An 18,582-nucleotide genomic window follows, 5' to 3' on the forward strand; every position below is an offset into this window, starting at 1 on the left:
CGGACGACATGCGCTCTACGTCACCAAACCCCCACGCGCTTCCGTGCCATCACGCCGGTCTATTCATAGATATACCGCTTTCTTTCTTTCTTTCTTTCTTTCTTTCTTTCTTTCTTTCTTTCTTTCTTTCTTTCTTTCTTTCTTTCTTTCTTTCTTTCTTTCTTTCTTTCTTTCTTTTTCAGTTTGTAGTCATTCTTATTAGGGCATTAGGGTAAACAAGGCTGTTACAAGAAGCTACAACCCTAAGGTAATCAAAAACGAATTAGCTAAAATTTATTTTAAATATATTTTAAATAGCGGTGGCGCAGTAGGTAGTGCTGTCGCCTCACAGCAAGAAGGTCGCTGGTTCGAACCTCGGCTGGGTCTGTTGGCGTTTCTGTGTGGAGTTTGCATGTTCTCCCCGTGTTCGCGTGGGTTTCCTCCGGGTGCTCTGGTTTCCCCCTCAGTGCTGCAGTACAGGTGAATTGAGTAGGCTAAATTGTCCGTAGTGTACGAGTGTGTATGGATGTTTCCCAGAGATGGGTTGCAGCTGGAAGAGTAAAACTATTTTTATGAAAGGCCAAAATTCAAGCTTGATTGAGAGTTGTGGCTAAAAGTAAATATAGCAAACTGTATTACATTAAAGTTGCCATGGGTAATTTCCTAATTTATTTCCTCATATTTGTAAATAAATAGAATAAAATTACTTCAACCGTACTAATGCATTGCCATTTTTTGAAAAAGTATACTATGTTAACAAACGTATTACCGTAAATCAGTTAAAAAAAACATTTAAAAAAAATCCAAACAATTGTCATGCTGAACCTGTATTTGCCTCGATTCGCACACTGTTGTCCCCTGCCTTGTCCCCTATTCGTTAAGTATCAGTATGTAATTTTTTTTTTTTAAATCTTATTCATTTGCAACATTTAATTGAAACATTTAAATTCAGTTTTGTAGCGCAACAGTAAAACAAATGAAAGATTACATTAAAATGGAAATGAGAATCTCTCTTAAATACATTCCCCAACGCTTCCCAATCATTTTCCCTCTGGTGGGCTAAATCAAAGGATACAAAGGGCCAACTTTGGCCTGCGTGGCCAAGTTTGTGCATCTCTGGTTTAGAAGAATTGCATTCTATAATTTCAGATTAATAACAGAAATATATTCTATACACTACGGATGTGACCAAAGGAGCTTTTTTTCCGATATATATATAAAGATTTAGATTTTCCAGTGTTACATTAATGTAAAATATATTTTTAAATGATAATAAATATATTTAAGAAAACATATTTTAATAAATATATAGGGTTTGTAAATATATAATTTTAAATAGCCTTTTTAGAATTAAATCTTAACCCTAACTCTAACCTTAACCCATGATCTCAAATTGATTGTTGTTTGATTTTTCATAATTAAACAATGGTAATCTTAACAAATAGTGAAGCTATTATAAATCACTTTAATATTTGTTACAAATTATGAAAACAAGTAAATATGTTTCTCAAGAAAAAAAGAGGATTGTCCACAGTTGAGCCATCTAATAAAGTTTTTCAAAACTTACTGTGTTTGTTTACCAAAAAGGAAAACGGACAGTAAAGAAGATGAAATATGAGCCAGGTAAAACCCTTTGTGTTTATTATACAGTTTTTTAGTGTGTGAAATGTCCGAATACCTTTAAAATGAAAGAAAATATGCCTAATTGTTTGTATTTAAGATGTGTATGCTTGCTAGCATTAGCAGGAAAAAGGCCTTGCAGCCATTTTGTTCAAAATATGTTTCAATACCACCACACAATGTTATTTATTATAATGCACAACCTGAGATGAAGAGAAATATTTAGAATTATCATGTGAATGTAGCCTACTACAATAAGATTTTTAATAAAGAGCATATCATAGTACAAAATATATAAATATATACAGCATTAAAAGACAACAGCAGGAGTTAATAAAAATAAGGTCTGGAAGACATTCTCATCCTCTTCTGTCACTACCCATCTAATCCAATTGAGCTCTTAGCTCAAGTCTAAGAATAGTTGTTCAATTAGTAAAAAGTTTGGAGAGTCTGCAGACTTCTGCTGCATCTTAGTGATTAGACACGTGTAGTTAATCAGTAAATGTATTTTGTATTATTATAGAATACTGCAGTATGCTAGAGCTGAGATTTTGCGTGTTTGGGTCATATGAGGTGCTTGGTAACAGGAGGTAAATGAAACGTAGTGATCCACCGGATTAAAGCGTGTGTACACAGCCTGAAGACATCAGACGAAGATCAGGATCCTAGTACATTGAATGCTAGCAGGTAAAACCTATTGATAATTCTGATGATTGGTGATTATACACATTTGTTATAATTTGTTTGATTATATAAATCGGTCTTGATTTAAAAGTTGTATGCTCTAGGATTAACAACATAGTCTGTTTGTAATTAATTAATGCCGCTGCCATGATCAGGTTGGCTATTATATTGGTTAAAGCTATTAAAAAGCTACCCAATGTGGTAAAATAGGAACATATTTATACATTTCACTTTTGGACAAAAAAATTAAGAGTTCAGATGCAAAAACCTCTAAATGGCGTCTGAATTTTTCTTCTAAAATCAGCATTTTTCTCAGTCTCTTGTTGTTACTTCACTGTAAATGGAATGAAAATAATCTATTCTTTGTCATAAAAGTTAAATAACTGAACATACGCACATGTTTTCTACAAATACATTTTGTTTGAAATATGTTTGATATGATTTAGTGAATTGTTTATTTACATTAGATTCATTTCATTCATTTGCCGTTATTCATTTGGCTTAAACTCTGATTTATCACAGCGGAATGAATCACCAAGATTTATTTAATAATTGACTAATTAAAATACTGTTTTTACATTTTTAAATGTACTTTGGGATATGAGTTTTGAAATTAATTCTATATTTATTTAGAGTGTATTAGAATCACAAAACATATTTAGCATATATTTAAAATCTATTTTGTAAAGGAAAAAATGTTGTATTACAGAGTATTGGAATAATTATTTTTTCTTAGAAAAGCCGGTTAGAGAACATTTCATCTCAATCAGAACATTATATATATATATATATATATATATATATATATATATATATATATATAAAGAGTTCAAATATAGATAAAAACTCTTAGATAAAGAGACATTTTGTTCTAAAATGAGCATTTTTCTTAGCCTCATGTGTTTATGTTAAGTTACTTTACTTTAAATGCAATGAAAAGAACCTTTTCATCATCATAAAAATGAAAGTACTGAATCTACACACAGAAAAAAAGAAAAATGCTTATTTTAGTTCATTTTTAACGGCACTGCATCTGAAATCTTCATATATTTTATATTTTTGTATATACACGTTATAATGTAAAATATATATTTCATTTTTATATAATGGATATTTAAGTATTTTAGTGTTTATTGACCTTAAGTATGCTATTTCTAACAGGCCACAAAAAGAAATGTTCCTGTAAAGTTCAGACCTATGTATACACATCTGCAGGTCCTTCTTAACCTTCTTTGGAGTTCAAGCTCATTATTTAAGTGGCACGATTGCTGTGTCTGGCTCAAATCTTTCTTGTTCTGTCTAACATGTTGAGGCAGTTATTCTTAAATAACATATTTAAATGATTGTGTTTATCATATTTAGTGTGTATTTTTCTACTGGTTCAGTTATTTGGTGTGCTCTTCTATTTTTTGAAGTGCTGAATCAACCTGTTAACACTCAGCTTGTGTAATTAACTAGATTGTGTAATCTACCTGTAATCTATCAGACCTGATCTGGTTTAATATAATAAGAGCCAAACAACAACATGCCCAACATAATGTTATGACAAATACTGAAATAATTTGTTTTTGCTTATTTAAATGGTAACACTTCTTACAATAATGTTTCATTAGGTAATATTGGATAATGCATTTACTAACATAAACAAATGCTGAACGATGCATTTTTTACAATGTTTATTCAACTTTGTTAATGCTATATGTAATAGAAATAAAGTTGTTCTTTCTTAGTGATTGTTAATGTTAACAAGCATAGCGTTGGATTTTAATAATGCATTAGTAAATGTTAAACTATGACTAATAAATAGTAAAAGCATTGTTCATTCATAGTTCATGTTAGTAAATACATTACACAAGTGTGAACATTTAAACAAGCTTATATTTAGAATCTAACATTAAATAAAATATTTTTAGCCACTTCTAAAAAGTCATAGCACTTTTTTTTCAAATTGTGATTCAAAATTAGGCTACTTATTCACAATATATTCTAAAAATCTGTGAGATATCAGTAATGCCAGGAGTAGTATCATTATTTGTGGGTGTTTTTGCTCTCTGTGACGCTAATCTCAGTTGGTTTACTGTGATCTTTTAAAGTAAGGAGCGTAAAAGTGTGGTTGCTAAAAATGTACGGTCATGCCTCTTCATCTCTTGGCACATTAACTTGAGTAGTCACTGTGAGTTAGTTGGCCTAGGTCCACATCTCCTTATAAACATCTGATTTTGTCTAAGTTCACATGGCAGATTACAGTGGTCCTTAAATTATCTTTTTCTTCAGTGCATTTGCATTCGTTGTGGCAATTTTCCTTTTATATTTAGTAAATTTTGTAGTATTCAACATATGAAAATGTTACTTCTGTTGTGGTGAATGATTAAAAGTGGAAAGAGTATCAGCAGAAAAAAAATGCATGCATACACCACAGATAAAACCCCAAGGACCATCTAAAATAATAAATAAAAGTCCTTGTTTTTTTTGTTTGTTTGTTTTTTTCACTAAATTATGTTGGTCATATATACTAAAGTAATAGACAAGTAAAATTTGATGCTTTAACAATATTTAAATGAACCTAAAAGACCTGGCATGTCACCTCAAGGATTATTTTTTTGGAAAAATCTGAGTATTAACGATAAGTTTGGGAATGTACATTCACTTGAATGGAAATGTCTCCCCCTGTCTTCTTTCTTGAGTAGCTACATGTAACTTTGATTTGTTCAAAAGAAAGAGAATTATAGGTTAACTAAAAATTTAAAAAATAATAATTTAAATCGTTTGCTTTATTAATATGTATGCTTTTGATTAAAATGTCATAATTTATTAAATTAGAGTTTGATGACTTCCCAATATCAAAGAAAAATATTGTCATTTAGATATTTTTTTAAATTACAATGGTCAAAATAACAAATGTTTACAGTTGTTGTGATTGGAAATTATGGTTGTTACACCAAATAGTGCTTTAATTACTGTACTCTTCTAAATGTTAATGGAAATATTTATGAATAACAAAGTCTCTTATTATATAGTTTTTGTTAATAATTAATGTAGACATCTTTAAAAACATGGCATTCTTTGTTATTTTGACGCATTCTTTGTATTATTTATGCTCTAAATGACAATGTTTTTATTTTATTTTATAGAATTTCAGAGAACAAAACAAAAAAATAAATGAACACATAAATTAGAAGAGGGCGAGGCAGAGGCGCAGTAGGTAGTGTTGTCGCCTAACAGCAAGAAGGTCGCGGTTCGAACCTCGGCTCAGTTGGCGTTTCTGTGTGGAGTTTGCATGTTCTCCCTGCCTCTGCGTGGGTTTACTCCGGGTGCTCCGGTTTCCCCCACAGTCCAAAGACATGTTGTACAGGTGAATTGGGTAGGCTAAATTGTCCGTAGTGTGTGTGTAAATGTGTGTGTGGATGTTTCCCAGAGATGGGTTGCGGCTGGAAGGGCATCCGCTGTGTAAAACCTTGCTGGATAAGTTGGCGGTTCATTCCACTGTGGCGACCCCGGATTAATAAAGGGACTAAGCCGACAAGAAAATGAATGAATGAATAAATTAGAAGTCCAGAGAAATATAAGCCTATATTATAATGTGAATACTGAACCAGTGAAAACGTCAGATTCACTAATAATACTAATACAAGTACAAGCAAATACGTAGTTTGCTATTCTCTAAAAATTAGGCTACCTGAAACTGAAGACTAAAAGATCTAACTATCAGTGATTATGCAAAACAGCTGGCACATTCCCGCCTAAGCTGGTTCTTTTGATAGCTGGAATGAAGTCAGCAAAAGACCAGAATAGATCACAGTAGACAGATTTAGATTTACACATCAGACGATATAAATAATGTATAACATTTAATATTGTTATGAAGCATTGGCGATGACATCAGAATCCCCGATGATCACTTAGTTTCAGCTCCATCCTTTCCGTTTGGCAGATTTCTCTCCACCTCCATCAGCAGCAGACTTTTCCCCTCTCTTCTCCTCAGGTATTTGTCTCGTGACTCGGCAGGATGAGCAGCACGTTTGTGACCCTCGCCGAGGTGCTGGAGGCCAGAGGAGGACCGCTGGAGGAGGACGAGGTCTGGTCCCTCCTGCTGGGCTCCGCTGAATCACTCGTAGATCTTTCCTACAAAGGTAAAACGTTGACCTTGCAGATTTGTATTTTATCTTGTAGTGATGAAGAGCGCAGTCCATGCAAAATTAAATGAGCGTGGGTTTGTTTTTCTAGGTCACAATATCTGCAACATTATAACTCCTGCATCACTGCTGCTGTCCGCCACTGGGACACTGGCGTTTAAGAACTGTGCAATGACAGATGAGGTGTGTGCCTTCACCGCCCCGGAGATGCTGCAAGGCCGTACTGTCTCCACCAAGCTCGCCATGGAGAAGGTCAGCTTCGTTCAAAGACATCCAGGGGTTTTTAGACAAGCTAGTATGTTTGTCTTAAAGTATATTGTCAAAGAAATACATCTTAGGTGTTTTTTTCTAAATTGTAAAAATGTGATTCATATTTACAGTAAAGGGGCCAGCTGTGGTTTGCTGACCTTCTGTGTAAAAAAAGATTGATAGTAACGTTTTAGGGTTTGTGGATTAGGCCCATGGTGTAAAGTAACCCAAATTACTGTAATTGAGCAGTTTTTCCTCAGGATTTGTAATTTAAGTTGTTTTAAAAATGTGTACTTTTAGTTTTCCTTGAGTACATTTTTAGTGATGTATTGGTACTGTTACTCCAATACTTTCCTTCAACCTGCAGTCACTACAATTTTTTTTCTTGTCTATGGCAATTGGCTGAGTATAGAAACAAATCTGTCCTGTGATTCCTGTCCAATCAAATCGTAAATAGAACCTAAGTTGCACCATACTCAGCTGAGCTTTATAAATGCAGAATAAAGCTTGGAAGCATTAAAAGTGTCCAAGAAGATGTCCAAAACTCAATCTTACTGATGAGAAGATGAAGGATTTTTACTGTATGATGACTGAAATATCATTAAACAATCACTAAATACACTACAGAATGTTACGTTTTCACACACACTCACAAATTACATGTAAATTTGTATTTATTTGTAAATTTGTATTTTTGTTTATTACAATTCCTTGCACGGAGAATGCTTGTTTATGACCTATATTGCTGCCAGCCACTAGGGGGTGATACAAATGTTTTGATTTCACATTTTCAGGATGTATCAGGCAAAACACTAATAATTAATACAATGTTAAAATCATTTTTTTTGTCATAATTTACTCTCTATTTGTCCAAACCTGTTTTTGTTTTTCTGTTGAACACACAAGAAGATATTCTAAAGAATACTGGACATCAGTAACCATTGACTTTCATAGTATTTTTGGAATAGATGATAACCAGTGGTTAAAGGGTTTGTGTTCAACAGAAAAAATGAAACTCATAGTGAATGATGAATAAACTGAAATTCTATACAGAACTATCACTTTAAAATGTGAATTTCATCTCATTGAAAATTTCATGATAAACTTATTCTAAGCCTTTAATTCAATCAGTTGAGAGTAAAATTAAATAATTTATGAGCTAATGACATGACATACATCTTTTTAATCACCTAGCACAACATTTGTTTAAAATGTATAAATTAAATAATTTATTAATTTATTTTAGAAAATGATGCTTTTTTATAACTGTGCTACAATTAAATGTCCACAGAGGAAATACTGATGACTTTTGTACCATTTCTTCCAGATAATCGTGTATTCTCTTGGTATGACTCTGTACTGGTCAGTTGATTATCATCTCCCTCAAAACCAGGTCAGTAAAAGATTGATGATCCAGCTACGTTAAACTGCTCACCTTCCATCAGAAAATGTAGTGTAAATGTGTTTTGTGCTTGCTCAGCCCATTCAGCTCAGTGACTCTCTGAATTGCCTTCTGCTGAGCATGTGTGAGGATATGGCCCATCGGCGAACTAACCTCAACTCCATCCTGGAGGTCTGCGAATCACACCACAAAGCATCTCTCCTGCCTCCTCCTAATAAAGTCATCAAACAGCTGGTGGAGGATGTCCTTCAAGAATCTGTGAGTTTAAAAAGGCCTCAAACTGTTTCATTTAATTAGTTTAGAATATAAGCTGATAAAAATTTAACAAAGTCTTAATTTCCAGGTGGATCGAGCAGCTTTAACTGAAAATGTTGTGCAGTTGAGTGGGAAAAGTCAAATGATCAGAGAAAGACTTCATGGTAGGAATCCCTTTGAATTACAAAAAAATTGTTTTCAGGAAATTGTAAGAACTCTTGCAAAATTAATATAATAGACATTTTTCTGTTTTATAATTTTTTTATGATTTTTAAAATTTATATATAATGCATGTCTATATTATTTATAAGAGACCACTTAAAATGATCTGTTTCTGTGGATTTACTGGATTTATTAGGTATGTTTTTTTGAGTAAAATCTTAAGATTTCTTTTAATCTTTGAAGTTTTTTTCAACATTTTCCAAATTTATATTCTCTCTTTTCTTTTCTTTAAGAAAAGCTAGTTTTTATTTCTTGTGATTGAAAATTAGGGTTAACCTCCCAATTGTCGATTCACAGTATCAACTCTTCTAAGGTAAAAACCTTCAGTATTGTGTTGTCTAATAATTATTATTTTTATTTCTGAAAACATGGCACTCCTGTTGTTAATTTATTTTTTTAAAAATGCTTCAAATGGCGACTTTCTTCAAAAGTTTTTTTTTAAAGGGGTGGTCCACTATGATATTCTGTTTAACTTTAGTTCATGTTTAATGTGAACATAAACAACATCTCTGAATGCAATGTGCTCAAAGGTCAATGCAAAGGGAGACATTGGCTTTTACAGAGTTAACTTAGCAAAGCCTATAGTAAATGAAGTTTTGGGGACTACAAAAATATATATATTTGGGTTAATGAGATCACATTAGAGCCTCTTTAGCCCGGGCCTTTCGGAGGATCTAGGAAATATGACAGTCGTTTTCATGCTGGCTGAGTAGCAGTATATAATCAAAATGGGATATATTTTTTTTTTTACAAATGAAGCATGAGCACACATTGCTTTGCATCTTATTAACACAACCAAGCCTTAAAATACACTGGGCCACCCCTTTAAACTTTAAATAAATATTGCAAGAATATAGAACATAGAATATGTACAGAATAAAACAAAAATTACATTTTTGTTAATATAAACCACAAATCCAGATAATTTAATCATTTTCAGGTGGTCTATGAATTTTTTTCATGACTGTGTTACAGTATATGCATATTGTGATTCAATGCATACATGCAAATATAAGTTGATCTAGTGTTTATTGAAATGTTTCAGCTTGTCATATTTTTATCTGCAGGTCAAATCCTTTGCGTGAAAATTCTAAGTGGGTGTTGAGATTGCGCATTTGTCTTCAACTGTATCCATAACTAACCATATCAACAGTAATCCAGACATATTCATTCAATTACTATGTTTATCCTAAAATCCAACCCTGGAGGTTTGACCAAAATGTTTGTAACCATGGCACCAATGAAATACTGTAGTTTCCACTATAGGATTAATGGTTTACCTTAAACTGAACATGGGATTTAAAAGGTTGTAATTGGGCTCAAAGCATTGATGCCTCAACACAAACCTGTAACGTGATCTGATTGGCTGCTTTCCCGATTGTGTAACCTGTGCAGTTTAAAGTGAGTATACAGTATTAGTATCTCTATTTAACAGGTAAACGTGGACCATATTCTGGTTATACGGAGATGAACGGAGCTGCAGGAGAGACTCGCAGACTGTCTCTGGACTCTGAGCCAAAGCAAGGTAAGCTGTTTAATAGTTTGAGGTCATTTTTTAAGTGTTTGTTTAAGATGCCTCTTATGCACCAAATGAATTAAAATGAATTGCAATGATTTTTATGCATTATTACCACAGTCTTCACCATCATGTGATCCTTCTGAAATCAATCTCATTATTCTGATTAGGGTTTATTTAAAGAAATATTTATTGTTAATATACTTAGAAAAAATAGAATATAAAATTCAAAAGAAGAGTATTTATTTAAAATAGAAATACAAATAAAAAAAACTTACAGAATTTACTAAATAACCACTCAAAAATAATCAGGACTAAATTTGCAAAATAGAAATGTGCAATTACAGTAAAGTTCAATATAGATTTACATAAGTAGTTTTGTATTAGGCATATATTAAGGTCATACGTGATATAGAGGCTTCTGTGAAATTTCTGTAATATAATTGTTAAACAGAATTAGTTTTAATTGCTAAATAACCCTGTTTTATCCAAATAGTTTGTATAATTTGTGAATTTAAACTCAACATTGCTTATTTGCAAAGGTCTGTATTGTATGTTTTTAACTGAATAAATGTAATTGTCATGCAGTGAAGATATTTTAACTGTTTTTAAGTAGCTGGAATAGGTGCATTTTGAAATAGATTTAAAATGTAAAAGTTTTGCCCCGATTTTTTTAAAGTGCAATCATAAATAAATCATAAATATTCCTACCTGTTTCATTTATGACTAACAAATATGCATCATATACATGGATACAGTGGTTTAAATGTATATTTAGTTTATTTTCCCTGTTTAACCGAAGTTAAATTGTTACATTTCTCAATTCAGTAGTCATTATAATTAGGGTTAAATCATTAATCATTAAGTCTAACTGATTCATTTATCATTTTTAGGAATATTTCATCACCAGAAAACCTGGTCTCTCAAAAGCAGACCTAGTCAGACCACATCCTACCAGAGCTCATCTAGGTTAGTATTTGAAAAACACTTTTAAAAGTATTATCACTGCAAATGTGACTCTCTGGTGTTTTGTTATGCAAGAAATCCTCTGGGTCTTCACAACAGACGAAGCACAAGTTTTTGGTCACGAAGTTCGTGTCTAAACTCTCCAAACAAAGGTGAAGTCCGACCTTCCAGTCCCTGCATTACTGTGAGTGAGTCTGCAGTCAGTCTGTCCCAAAGAAAAGCTAAGGTAATTTACTTAGTATCTGTGTTATACTAAAATAAGAATCCCAGGCTAATTCAGTAGTTGCTAATTGTCTATGTTTTAATTGTAGAGTCTTGGACCTGAGTTTACCAGGATGAACGATGAGCCTCAAATCATTTTAGAGCTGCCGGGGTCTATAGTGGTAAACCGTGTTTCAGTATTTTGGGTTGAACATACAGTACAGTATAATGCACTTGGGCATTCTGAGGTTGCAAACTGTGAATCTTTGTACATTCATCGTCTTCTCCCTTCCTCTTTCAATCGATACAGTCGAAGAAAGGCAAGTCAGGTCTGTCTCAGAGGGAGGTTAACGTGATCATGCCAAATGAACAGTGTGTGGCAGTGAAATGTGACATCAAGTCCCGAGGGAGGGATGTGTTCGACATGGTTGTGGCACACGCTAACCTTGTGGAGCATTTTTACTTTGGCCTTGCTTTCATTGATGGTAAAGCAATCTTTTTGTGTCAAATTGGCATGCTGTTGTGTGTTGTTAATGACTTGTACAAGTGATTGAGCATTAACTATGTGTTCTCATATAGATGGTGAATTTTTCTTCTTGGACCCCGAGACAAAAATCTCAAAGGTTGCTCCTGATTACTGGAAGAAAGTGGCTTCTGCGACATTTACACTTTATCTTCGTGTCAGATTTTTCCCTGATGACATCTCCTACATTCTGTATGTCATTTTCTGCTGTTTAAACATGCATCATCATGTTATTGTCTGGTTGAAGATGTCAGAATTGACGTTGTGTGGCCCTTTTCATGGCAAAAATACATTTTGATGCATATCAAGTACAATGTAAAACGTTTATAATGGTATATGTATTTATATTAATGGCATATATATATATATAATGCTATTCTTTCACAATTTCCACAATAGTGCACTGCACAGCTTTTTTCTTGGATAATTAGATAATAAATCAAATATAATATAAAGATAAAAGATTTTAAAATTAACATTAGAATGTTTTTGAAAGGATCATGTGACACTAAAAACTGAAGTATTTTAATGCCTGTTGAAAAATGTATCTTTGCCATTATAACAATGCGTTCATTTTATAAATATACACTACCGGACAAGAGTCTTGTTGTCGATCCCAGTTTTAAGAGCCACAAATAATAACTTGACTTCTAGTTGACCATTTGGAAAAGTGGCAGAAGGTCGATTTTTCTGATGAATCATCTGTTGAACTGCTTCCCAATCATCACAAATACCACAGAAGACCTATTGGAACCCACATAGACCCAATATTCTCACAGAAATCAGTCAAGTTGGTAAAGGAAAAATCATGGTTTGGGTTTACATTAAGTATGAGGGCATGTGAGAAATCTGCAGAGAGGATGGCAACATCAACAGCCTGAGGTATCTTTGTACTGCCCATTACATTTACAAACCACAGGAGAGGGCAACCCTTCAGCAGGATAGCACCCCTTCTCATACTTCAGCCTCCACAGCAAAGTTCCTGAAAGCAAAGAAGTTCAAGGTGCTCCAAGATTGCCCAGCCCACCCACCAGATATGAACATTATTGAGCATGTCTGGGTTAAGATGGATGAGGCATTGAAGATGAATCCAAAGAAGCTTGATGAACTCTTTGCCATTCCAGATGACTTTATTAATAAGTTATTTGAGTCATTGCAGAGATGTATGGATGCAGTCCTCCAAGCTCAAGGGAGTCATATACAATAATAATTATTTTTTCATGGCACTATGCCTTTATATTCTATACTGTACATAATTTCTGTTAGGTGACAAGACTTTTGTCTAAGCAAAGTCAGACCTTACTGTCCTAATTAAATTATTTAAAATCAAAACATAATTATAGCTTATTTTGGCCCTTTATCTTTTATATAAGCCACTTCTGATACCAAATGATAAACTAGAAGTCAGGTTATTATTTGTTGATCCTAAAACTTGAATAAGCAACAAGACTTTTGTCAGGTAGTGTACATTAAAATAGAAATAGTTAAGTGTATGCAATATGCAATATTAATGTTTTGATCATGTCAACAGGCCTTAGTCTGAGTAAAATTTCTTCCTCAAACAAACAGCCTCAAACTTTTAAATACATTTGAAGAAGTTTTTGTTTAGAAAAATTAACCCAAAAAAACTTGACAAGAGATTTGAGGTGCTCTTTAATGGCCATTATATATATTGCATTGCATTGTTCCTCTTTTCTTTTATTCTGATGCTCACAGTTTTTCTCTAATTATTTTAAAAGACATAAACATACTCGACACCAATATTATCTCCAGCTGAGGAAAGATATTCTGGAAGACAGAGTGCACTGTAATGAGGAGACGGCGCTGTTTCTCGCTGCGCTGGCACTGCAGGCTGAGTTTGGAGATTATATGGCTGAAGTGAGTCAGATATTAATGGTCAGTTTAACTTTTAACTAGACAGTATTCTCTAATATCATTCTGACTTTTTTGTTTAGGTTTACGGGAAGAACTATTTCCAGACGGAGCAGTACATCTCTAAGAGAGTCATAGAGAAAGTGGCCTTGCCCTGTTTGAGAGAGGAATTGCCAAGGTTACATGCCAATAATGCCCAAATGCTTCCAGAGGAGGCAGAGACGGAGTTCTTAAAGGTTTCTTCAATTTTAAAATGACTTCATATACAAAAATGGTGTCGTTCAAATGACTGGATGTTTGATGTTAGTCCTAAATATATTCATATATAAACTTTTATGGCTTTATAGATTGCACAGCAACTACCAGAGTATGGGGTGCTGTTTCACAGAGTTGCCCGTGAACGGAAACCTATTATTGGAGAGCTGGTTTTGGGAATTTGTGCCAAAGGAATTCTGGTTTATGAAGTCAAGAATAATTCTCGGATGTTAAGCCGCAGATTTCACTGGACAGAAACTGACAGTCTCTCAACAAGTGTGAGTTTTGGCTGTCATTTGGCTTTTTTTATTGCTTCATGAAATCCAGTAACAGGCTTTTTTTATGGATGAAAACACCTTTGTGATGTTTTGGGTGAATGATTTTCCAATAATTCTCTCATAGAGACGAAAATTTACCATTGAGTGCAGCCCAAGTGGAAAGAAGCACTCGTTTGTGACGGAGAGCTCAAAAATCGCACAGTACCTCCTGAACCTGTGCTCGGCCCAACACAAGTTTCACAGTGAGATGACCTCACGCCAGCTGACCTACTGCTTAGCTTCAGGTTTGGAGAATTATTTGAAGTAATTTGAAGCCACAGAACTCTATAAATTTATTTATTTATTAGGTTTTGGATAAAAAAAAAAAAAAAAAAAATATATATATATATATATATATATATATATATATATATATATAATGTATATTAATTATTATATATATTATATATAAATGATTCTTTATTAAATAACTCTAACATTTAAACTATAAGACTATTTTATAAGTGACTTTATAGTTTAAATCTTTCTTTTCTTTTTAATTAGTTAGTTGCTGTTAGGGCTTTTGTTTTTTGTCAGTCTCATTGAGTCTCGATACTTCTTATATAATTCTTATATAATAAACTGAACTGAATAACCCTAACTCTAACTGATAATAAATCATTTGTCCTATATCTCTTTTTAGATGACAGCGTAGCAAAATATACATCCATATGCCGTGCTCGACACGAGCAGATAAAGAGGCTGTCCTGCTCAGAGATTGTGCTCAATAATATTGGTCTGAATGGATTGCCAAGTGACTCTATAAGCAAGTCTTGCGATGACCTGTCGGCGAAAATTGGAGTTCGGATCCGGCAACAGAATGAAGTAAATTACAGTCCTGAATCGAGAGCACCCTGTGAACCAAAAGATCAGAGCCAAAGCAGCAGGTAAGTTAATCGATTTACTCTGTACACCCAATACACAACCAAATCTATATATTAAAAAACTGTTGTGTTGATCTTTCCTTAATGCAGCCCACTGGAAACCTTCAGTCCCCCAGTCTATCGCATCATGTCCAATGTCTCTTTGCAAAAGCAGGACTCAGAGGTTCATTCCACTACCTCATCTATAAGAGGTAAACAGTGACTCTCTCTCTGGTTTTAATTGAAAAAGTTATTTTTTTAAAGACATTTTGAACACAAATATTTAGCTATGATGTTATTCTTACAACTTAACATTATGAAATATAAATGTATTTATTTTGTTTTATTTATTTTTTGTTTTTTCCTTCTTTCTGTTGTGTATTTATTTATGTATCTTTATTTTAATTAATGAATTATTTTTTATGCAGTGGACACACCCACAAAAACAACCCCAGAGAGAGAAATCATCTGTGTCACTTTAAAGAAGGATCCCAAACTTGGCTATGGTGAGTAAAAAGAAGCAAGCATCTTTAATATAACATTAAGCATTTGCTATAATGGTGCTACAAATATTCCTGTTGTTGCAAAGGTTTCATAATAGTCGGGGAGGACAACACAGGGAAGTTAGATCTTGGAATTTTTATTGCATCCATCATTCCCGATGGTCCAGCTGATAAGGATGGGAGAATTAGACCAGGTAAAATACAAGCTATTGCCTTCTTGTATGTCAAAAGAAAATAAAGAATCTCAGCTTCTTTTTGTTTGTGTGTTTTTAGGTGGTCGGCTGATCTCTCTGAATAACATCAGTCTAGAAGGGGTGACTTTTAATATAGCAGCTTCCATACTCCAGAACAGCCCAGAAGAAGTGGAGCTTATAGTGTCTCAACCCAAACGTATGTCTTCTTTTTTTGTACTTTGTAATTCATTAATAAAGATGAAATGTGTATAGTTTTTCAATATTAAAAATACATCCTTCAAAAGCATGAAATTGACTTTGTATGTCAACTACACCGCAACTAAAAATATCTGCTTTTTTTTGTATTAAAAAGTCTATTATTCTTCCAATTGACGTCTAAACATACAGGGTAAAACATGGATCAATTTTGCTGTCAGTGAAAATCTAATAGATGTCAAAACTAGACTAGTCATCCAATAGACAAGAATGAATGAATACACATGTGATATCTGTCTATTTGATGGCTAGTCTAGTATTGGAGTATTGTTGGACATCTATTAGATTTTCACTGAAAGCCCAAATTTGGCTTGTCTGTAAATGTCTAGTAGAGTTCTTTTAAATACAAAATTGCTTGGTGGGATTATAAGTACCGGGTTATTATAGCAGCAGTATATAAATTAAATAAAATTTATATAAATTTTGTAGTTTTGTTCTGATATTTGTGGAGTATTTGTGGAAATACTGATACAATGTTTTACAGAGTTAGAAACCTCATTTATTGATCAATTTGAACTTTCAAATATAGTTACTTTATTACATGCACAAACAGTTGTATTACACACTGCATGACCGGTAAAATCTGAAAAAGCATAATGGGGCATGTTAATGTTTTGAGACAACTATAAGAGAGCATTACATCTATATTTTTGCAACTAGATTTGGTGATATAAAATGCATATTTCACCCTTAAAGAGTTAGTTCACTTCAAATTGAATATTCTGCTATTAATTACTCACTCTCATGTCGCACCAGTCCCCTGAGACCTTTGTTCATATTCAGAACAAAAATGAAAATATTTTTAATTAAATCTGAGAGCTCCCTCATCCAGGGCGTTATGGTGGCGTAGTGAGTAGAACAGTCACCTCACAGCAAGAAGGTTGCTGGTTCTAGTCTCGGCTGGGTCAGTTTGCATTTCTGTGTGGAGTTTGCATGTCTCCCCGTGTTGGCGTGGGTTTCCACAGGGTGTTCCGGTTTCCCCCACAAGTCCAAAGACATGTGGTATAGGTGAATTGGGTAAGCTAAATTGTCCGTAGTGTTTGTGTGTGCTTGAGTGTGTATGGATGTTTCTCAGTGATGGGTTGTAGCTGGAAGGGCATCTGCTGCGTAAAACATAAGCTGAATAAGTTGGCGGTTCATTCCGCTGTGGCAACCCCAGATTAATAAAGGGACTAAGCTGAAAAGAAAATCAATGAATGAATGAGCTCCCTCATCCTCCATGCACAGCAACTGTCCACAGATATTCAAAGTCCAAAAAAGCTATCAAAACATGGCTAAACATTCTATGTGACTTCAGTGATTTGACTGTAATCATCCGAAGCTACAAGAACACCTTTGTGCACCAAAAATTGTAAATACGACTTTATTTGCCATTTTTTTCTCTTCCTCATCTGGTTGCCAAAGTGCGTCTTTACTAAGAGCATAACATACTGCCATTAGAGTCAGCAGCGAAACACATAAGCAATGTTTTGCTTAGAGTAAATGCTAAGCCTGATCTAATGTGGGAGACATAAGTGAACAAAGTCCTTTTTACCATTTTTGGCGCAAAATATTGTTCGGGGAGCTTTGCATGATTGCAGTCGAGCAACTGAAGTCAAATAGACTGTTTTGATATATTTATTTTTAGTTTCTTTTGTGGGCTTTGAACATCTCAGTTCTATAAAGTATGAGGGAACTCTCTGATTTTACATAAAATATCCTTATTTGTAATTTAATGTTGATCAAATGTCTCAGACGATTGAAACAACATTAGGGTGAGTAATTAATTACTAACAGAACTTTTCATTTTGGGTGAAACTAATCCTTTAAACCTAAAACAACTGTCAGTCAATATCTTCATGCTTTTTTTCATGAGTAGAGGATCTTCGGGGCAGCAAGACTTCACTGGCTCCAAGTAATTTAGGAATGATGCTAGAAAGAAGCTTTGGCTCCCAAAGCACACTGAGCGCCGAGTACAGACCTGTGATGGAGGAGCTGGAGGAGACCCTCTCCAACATCATGGCCCCTAAAATCAACAAACGGATGCACATACCTGTGGTCCGCATTCTGGATATTCAGGTGATTTATAGTAATGCAGTTAACTTCTGGAATGTATCAAAACTAATCACTTTTTTAATGTGAAGACCCTCTTGGCAAAGCTTTGTTAATTTTTTTTTATTCTTCATCCTTTCCAGGACGAGATGTCTAAAAGTTCTTCTGGCTTCAGTTTGAAACCAGGTGAAATAATCTACATGGAGCTCCGAAAGATCAACGGCAGTTTGGGAATCAGTGTTGCTGTGAGTTTTCACTCTGAATGGCATTCATGTGAGTTCTGAAATATTGAAACATGGAGAGTGATACCATTATTTTGATTTCTAGGGTGGGATCAACACTAATGTACATCATGGAGGAATCTACATCAAAAGTGTGATAGCAGGAGGAGCGGCAGATCAAGATGGAAGAATACAGATAGGTTAAGATCCATCATTATTTATAAGACAAAGATGCTCAGTGTTCTGAACTCAAACTAATCTGCTGGTCACACTTTTTTGGAATAATGTTACATTTTGTTTTTGTAAGTAAATCAACATTTT

The 18,582-nt window shown here is 33.8% G+C and overlaps 1 protein-coding gene across 20 annotated transcripts in view; it reads left to right on the forward strand.

The window, feature by feature from the left end:
• Nucleotides 1–25: 25 nt before the first annotated feature.
• ptpn20 (protein tyrosine phosphatase non-receptor type 20) overlaps nucleotides 26–18,582 on the forward strand; it is a 71,575-nt gene continuing 53,018 nt past the window's right edge. For 4 of the 20 annotated variants that reach the window (XR_015506078.1, XR_015506083.1, XM_087279506.1 and 1 more), the window contains exons 1-24: nucleotides 26–247; nucleotides 6,266–6,413; nucleotides 6,508–6,668; nucleotides 7,993–8,058; nucleotides 8,146–8,325; nucleotides 8,411–8,486; nucleotides 9,980–10,069; nucleotides 10,954–11,029; nucleotides 11,102–11,252; nucleotides 11,338–11,409; nucleotides 11,538–11,712; nucleotides 11,807–11,942; nucleotides 13,490–13,628; nucleotides 13,706–13,858; nucleotides 13,970–14,155; nucleotides 14,280–14,439; nucleotides 14,838–15,081; nucleotides 15,169–15,269; nucleotides 15,486–15,563; nucleotides 15,647–15,754; nucleotides 15,834–15,950; nucleotides 17,868–18,067; nucleotides 18,184–18,285; nucleotides 18,368–18,461. Coding sequence is in view for 10 of the 20 variants with exons in the window: in XM_087279506.1 (XP_087135632.1) it covers nucleotides 6,290–6,413; nucleotides 6,508–6,668; nucleotides 7,993–8,058; nucleotides 8,146–8,325; nucleotides 8,411–8,486; nucleotides 9,980–10,069; nucleotides 10,954–11,029; nucleotides 11,102–11,252; nucleotides 11,338–11,409; nucleotides 11,538–11,712; nucleotides 11,807–11,942; nucleotides 13,490–13,628; nucleotides 13,706–13,858; nucleotides 13,970–14,155; nucleotides 14,280–14,439; nucleotides 14,838–15,081; nucleotides 15,169–15,269; nucleotides 15,486–15,563; nucleotides 15,647–15,754; nucleotides 15,834–15,950; nucleotides 17,868–18,067; nucleotides 18,184–18,285; nucleotides 18,368–18,461 (2,989 nt within the window). In the remaining 10 variants the exon portion in view is untranslated. Of the gene's footprint in view, nucleotides 248–1,553; nucleotides 1,603–1,922; nucleotides 2,287–6,265; nucleotides 6,414–6,507; nucleotides 6,669–7,992; nucleotides 8,059–8,145; nucleotides 8,326–8,410; nucleotides 8,487–9,979; nucleotides 10,070–10,953; nucleotides 11,030–11,101; nucleotides 11,253–11,337; nucleotides 11,410–11,537; nucleotides 11,713–11,806; nucleotides 11,943–13,489; nucleotides 13,629–13,705; nucleotides 13,859–13,969; nucleotides 14,156–14,279; nucleotides 14,440–14,837; nucleotides 15,082–15,168; nucleotides 15,270–15,485; nucleotides 15,564–15,646; nucleotides 15,755–15,833; nucleotides 15,951–17,867; nucleotides 18,068–18,183; nucleotides 18,286–18,367; nucleotides 18,462–18,582 lie in introns of those variants that run through there. The other 16 variants (XR_015506077.1, XM_087279505.1, XM_087279511.1 and 13 more) reach the window with 9 other exon arrangements.

The sequence above is a fragment of the Danio rerio genome, chromosome 13 (assembly GCF_052040795.2).
Source record: "Danio rerio strain M-AB ecotype USA chromosome 13, GRCz13ab, whole genome shotgun sequence".
NCBI lineage: Eukaryota > Metazoa > Chordata > Actinopteri > Cypriniformes > Danionidae > Danio > Danio rerio.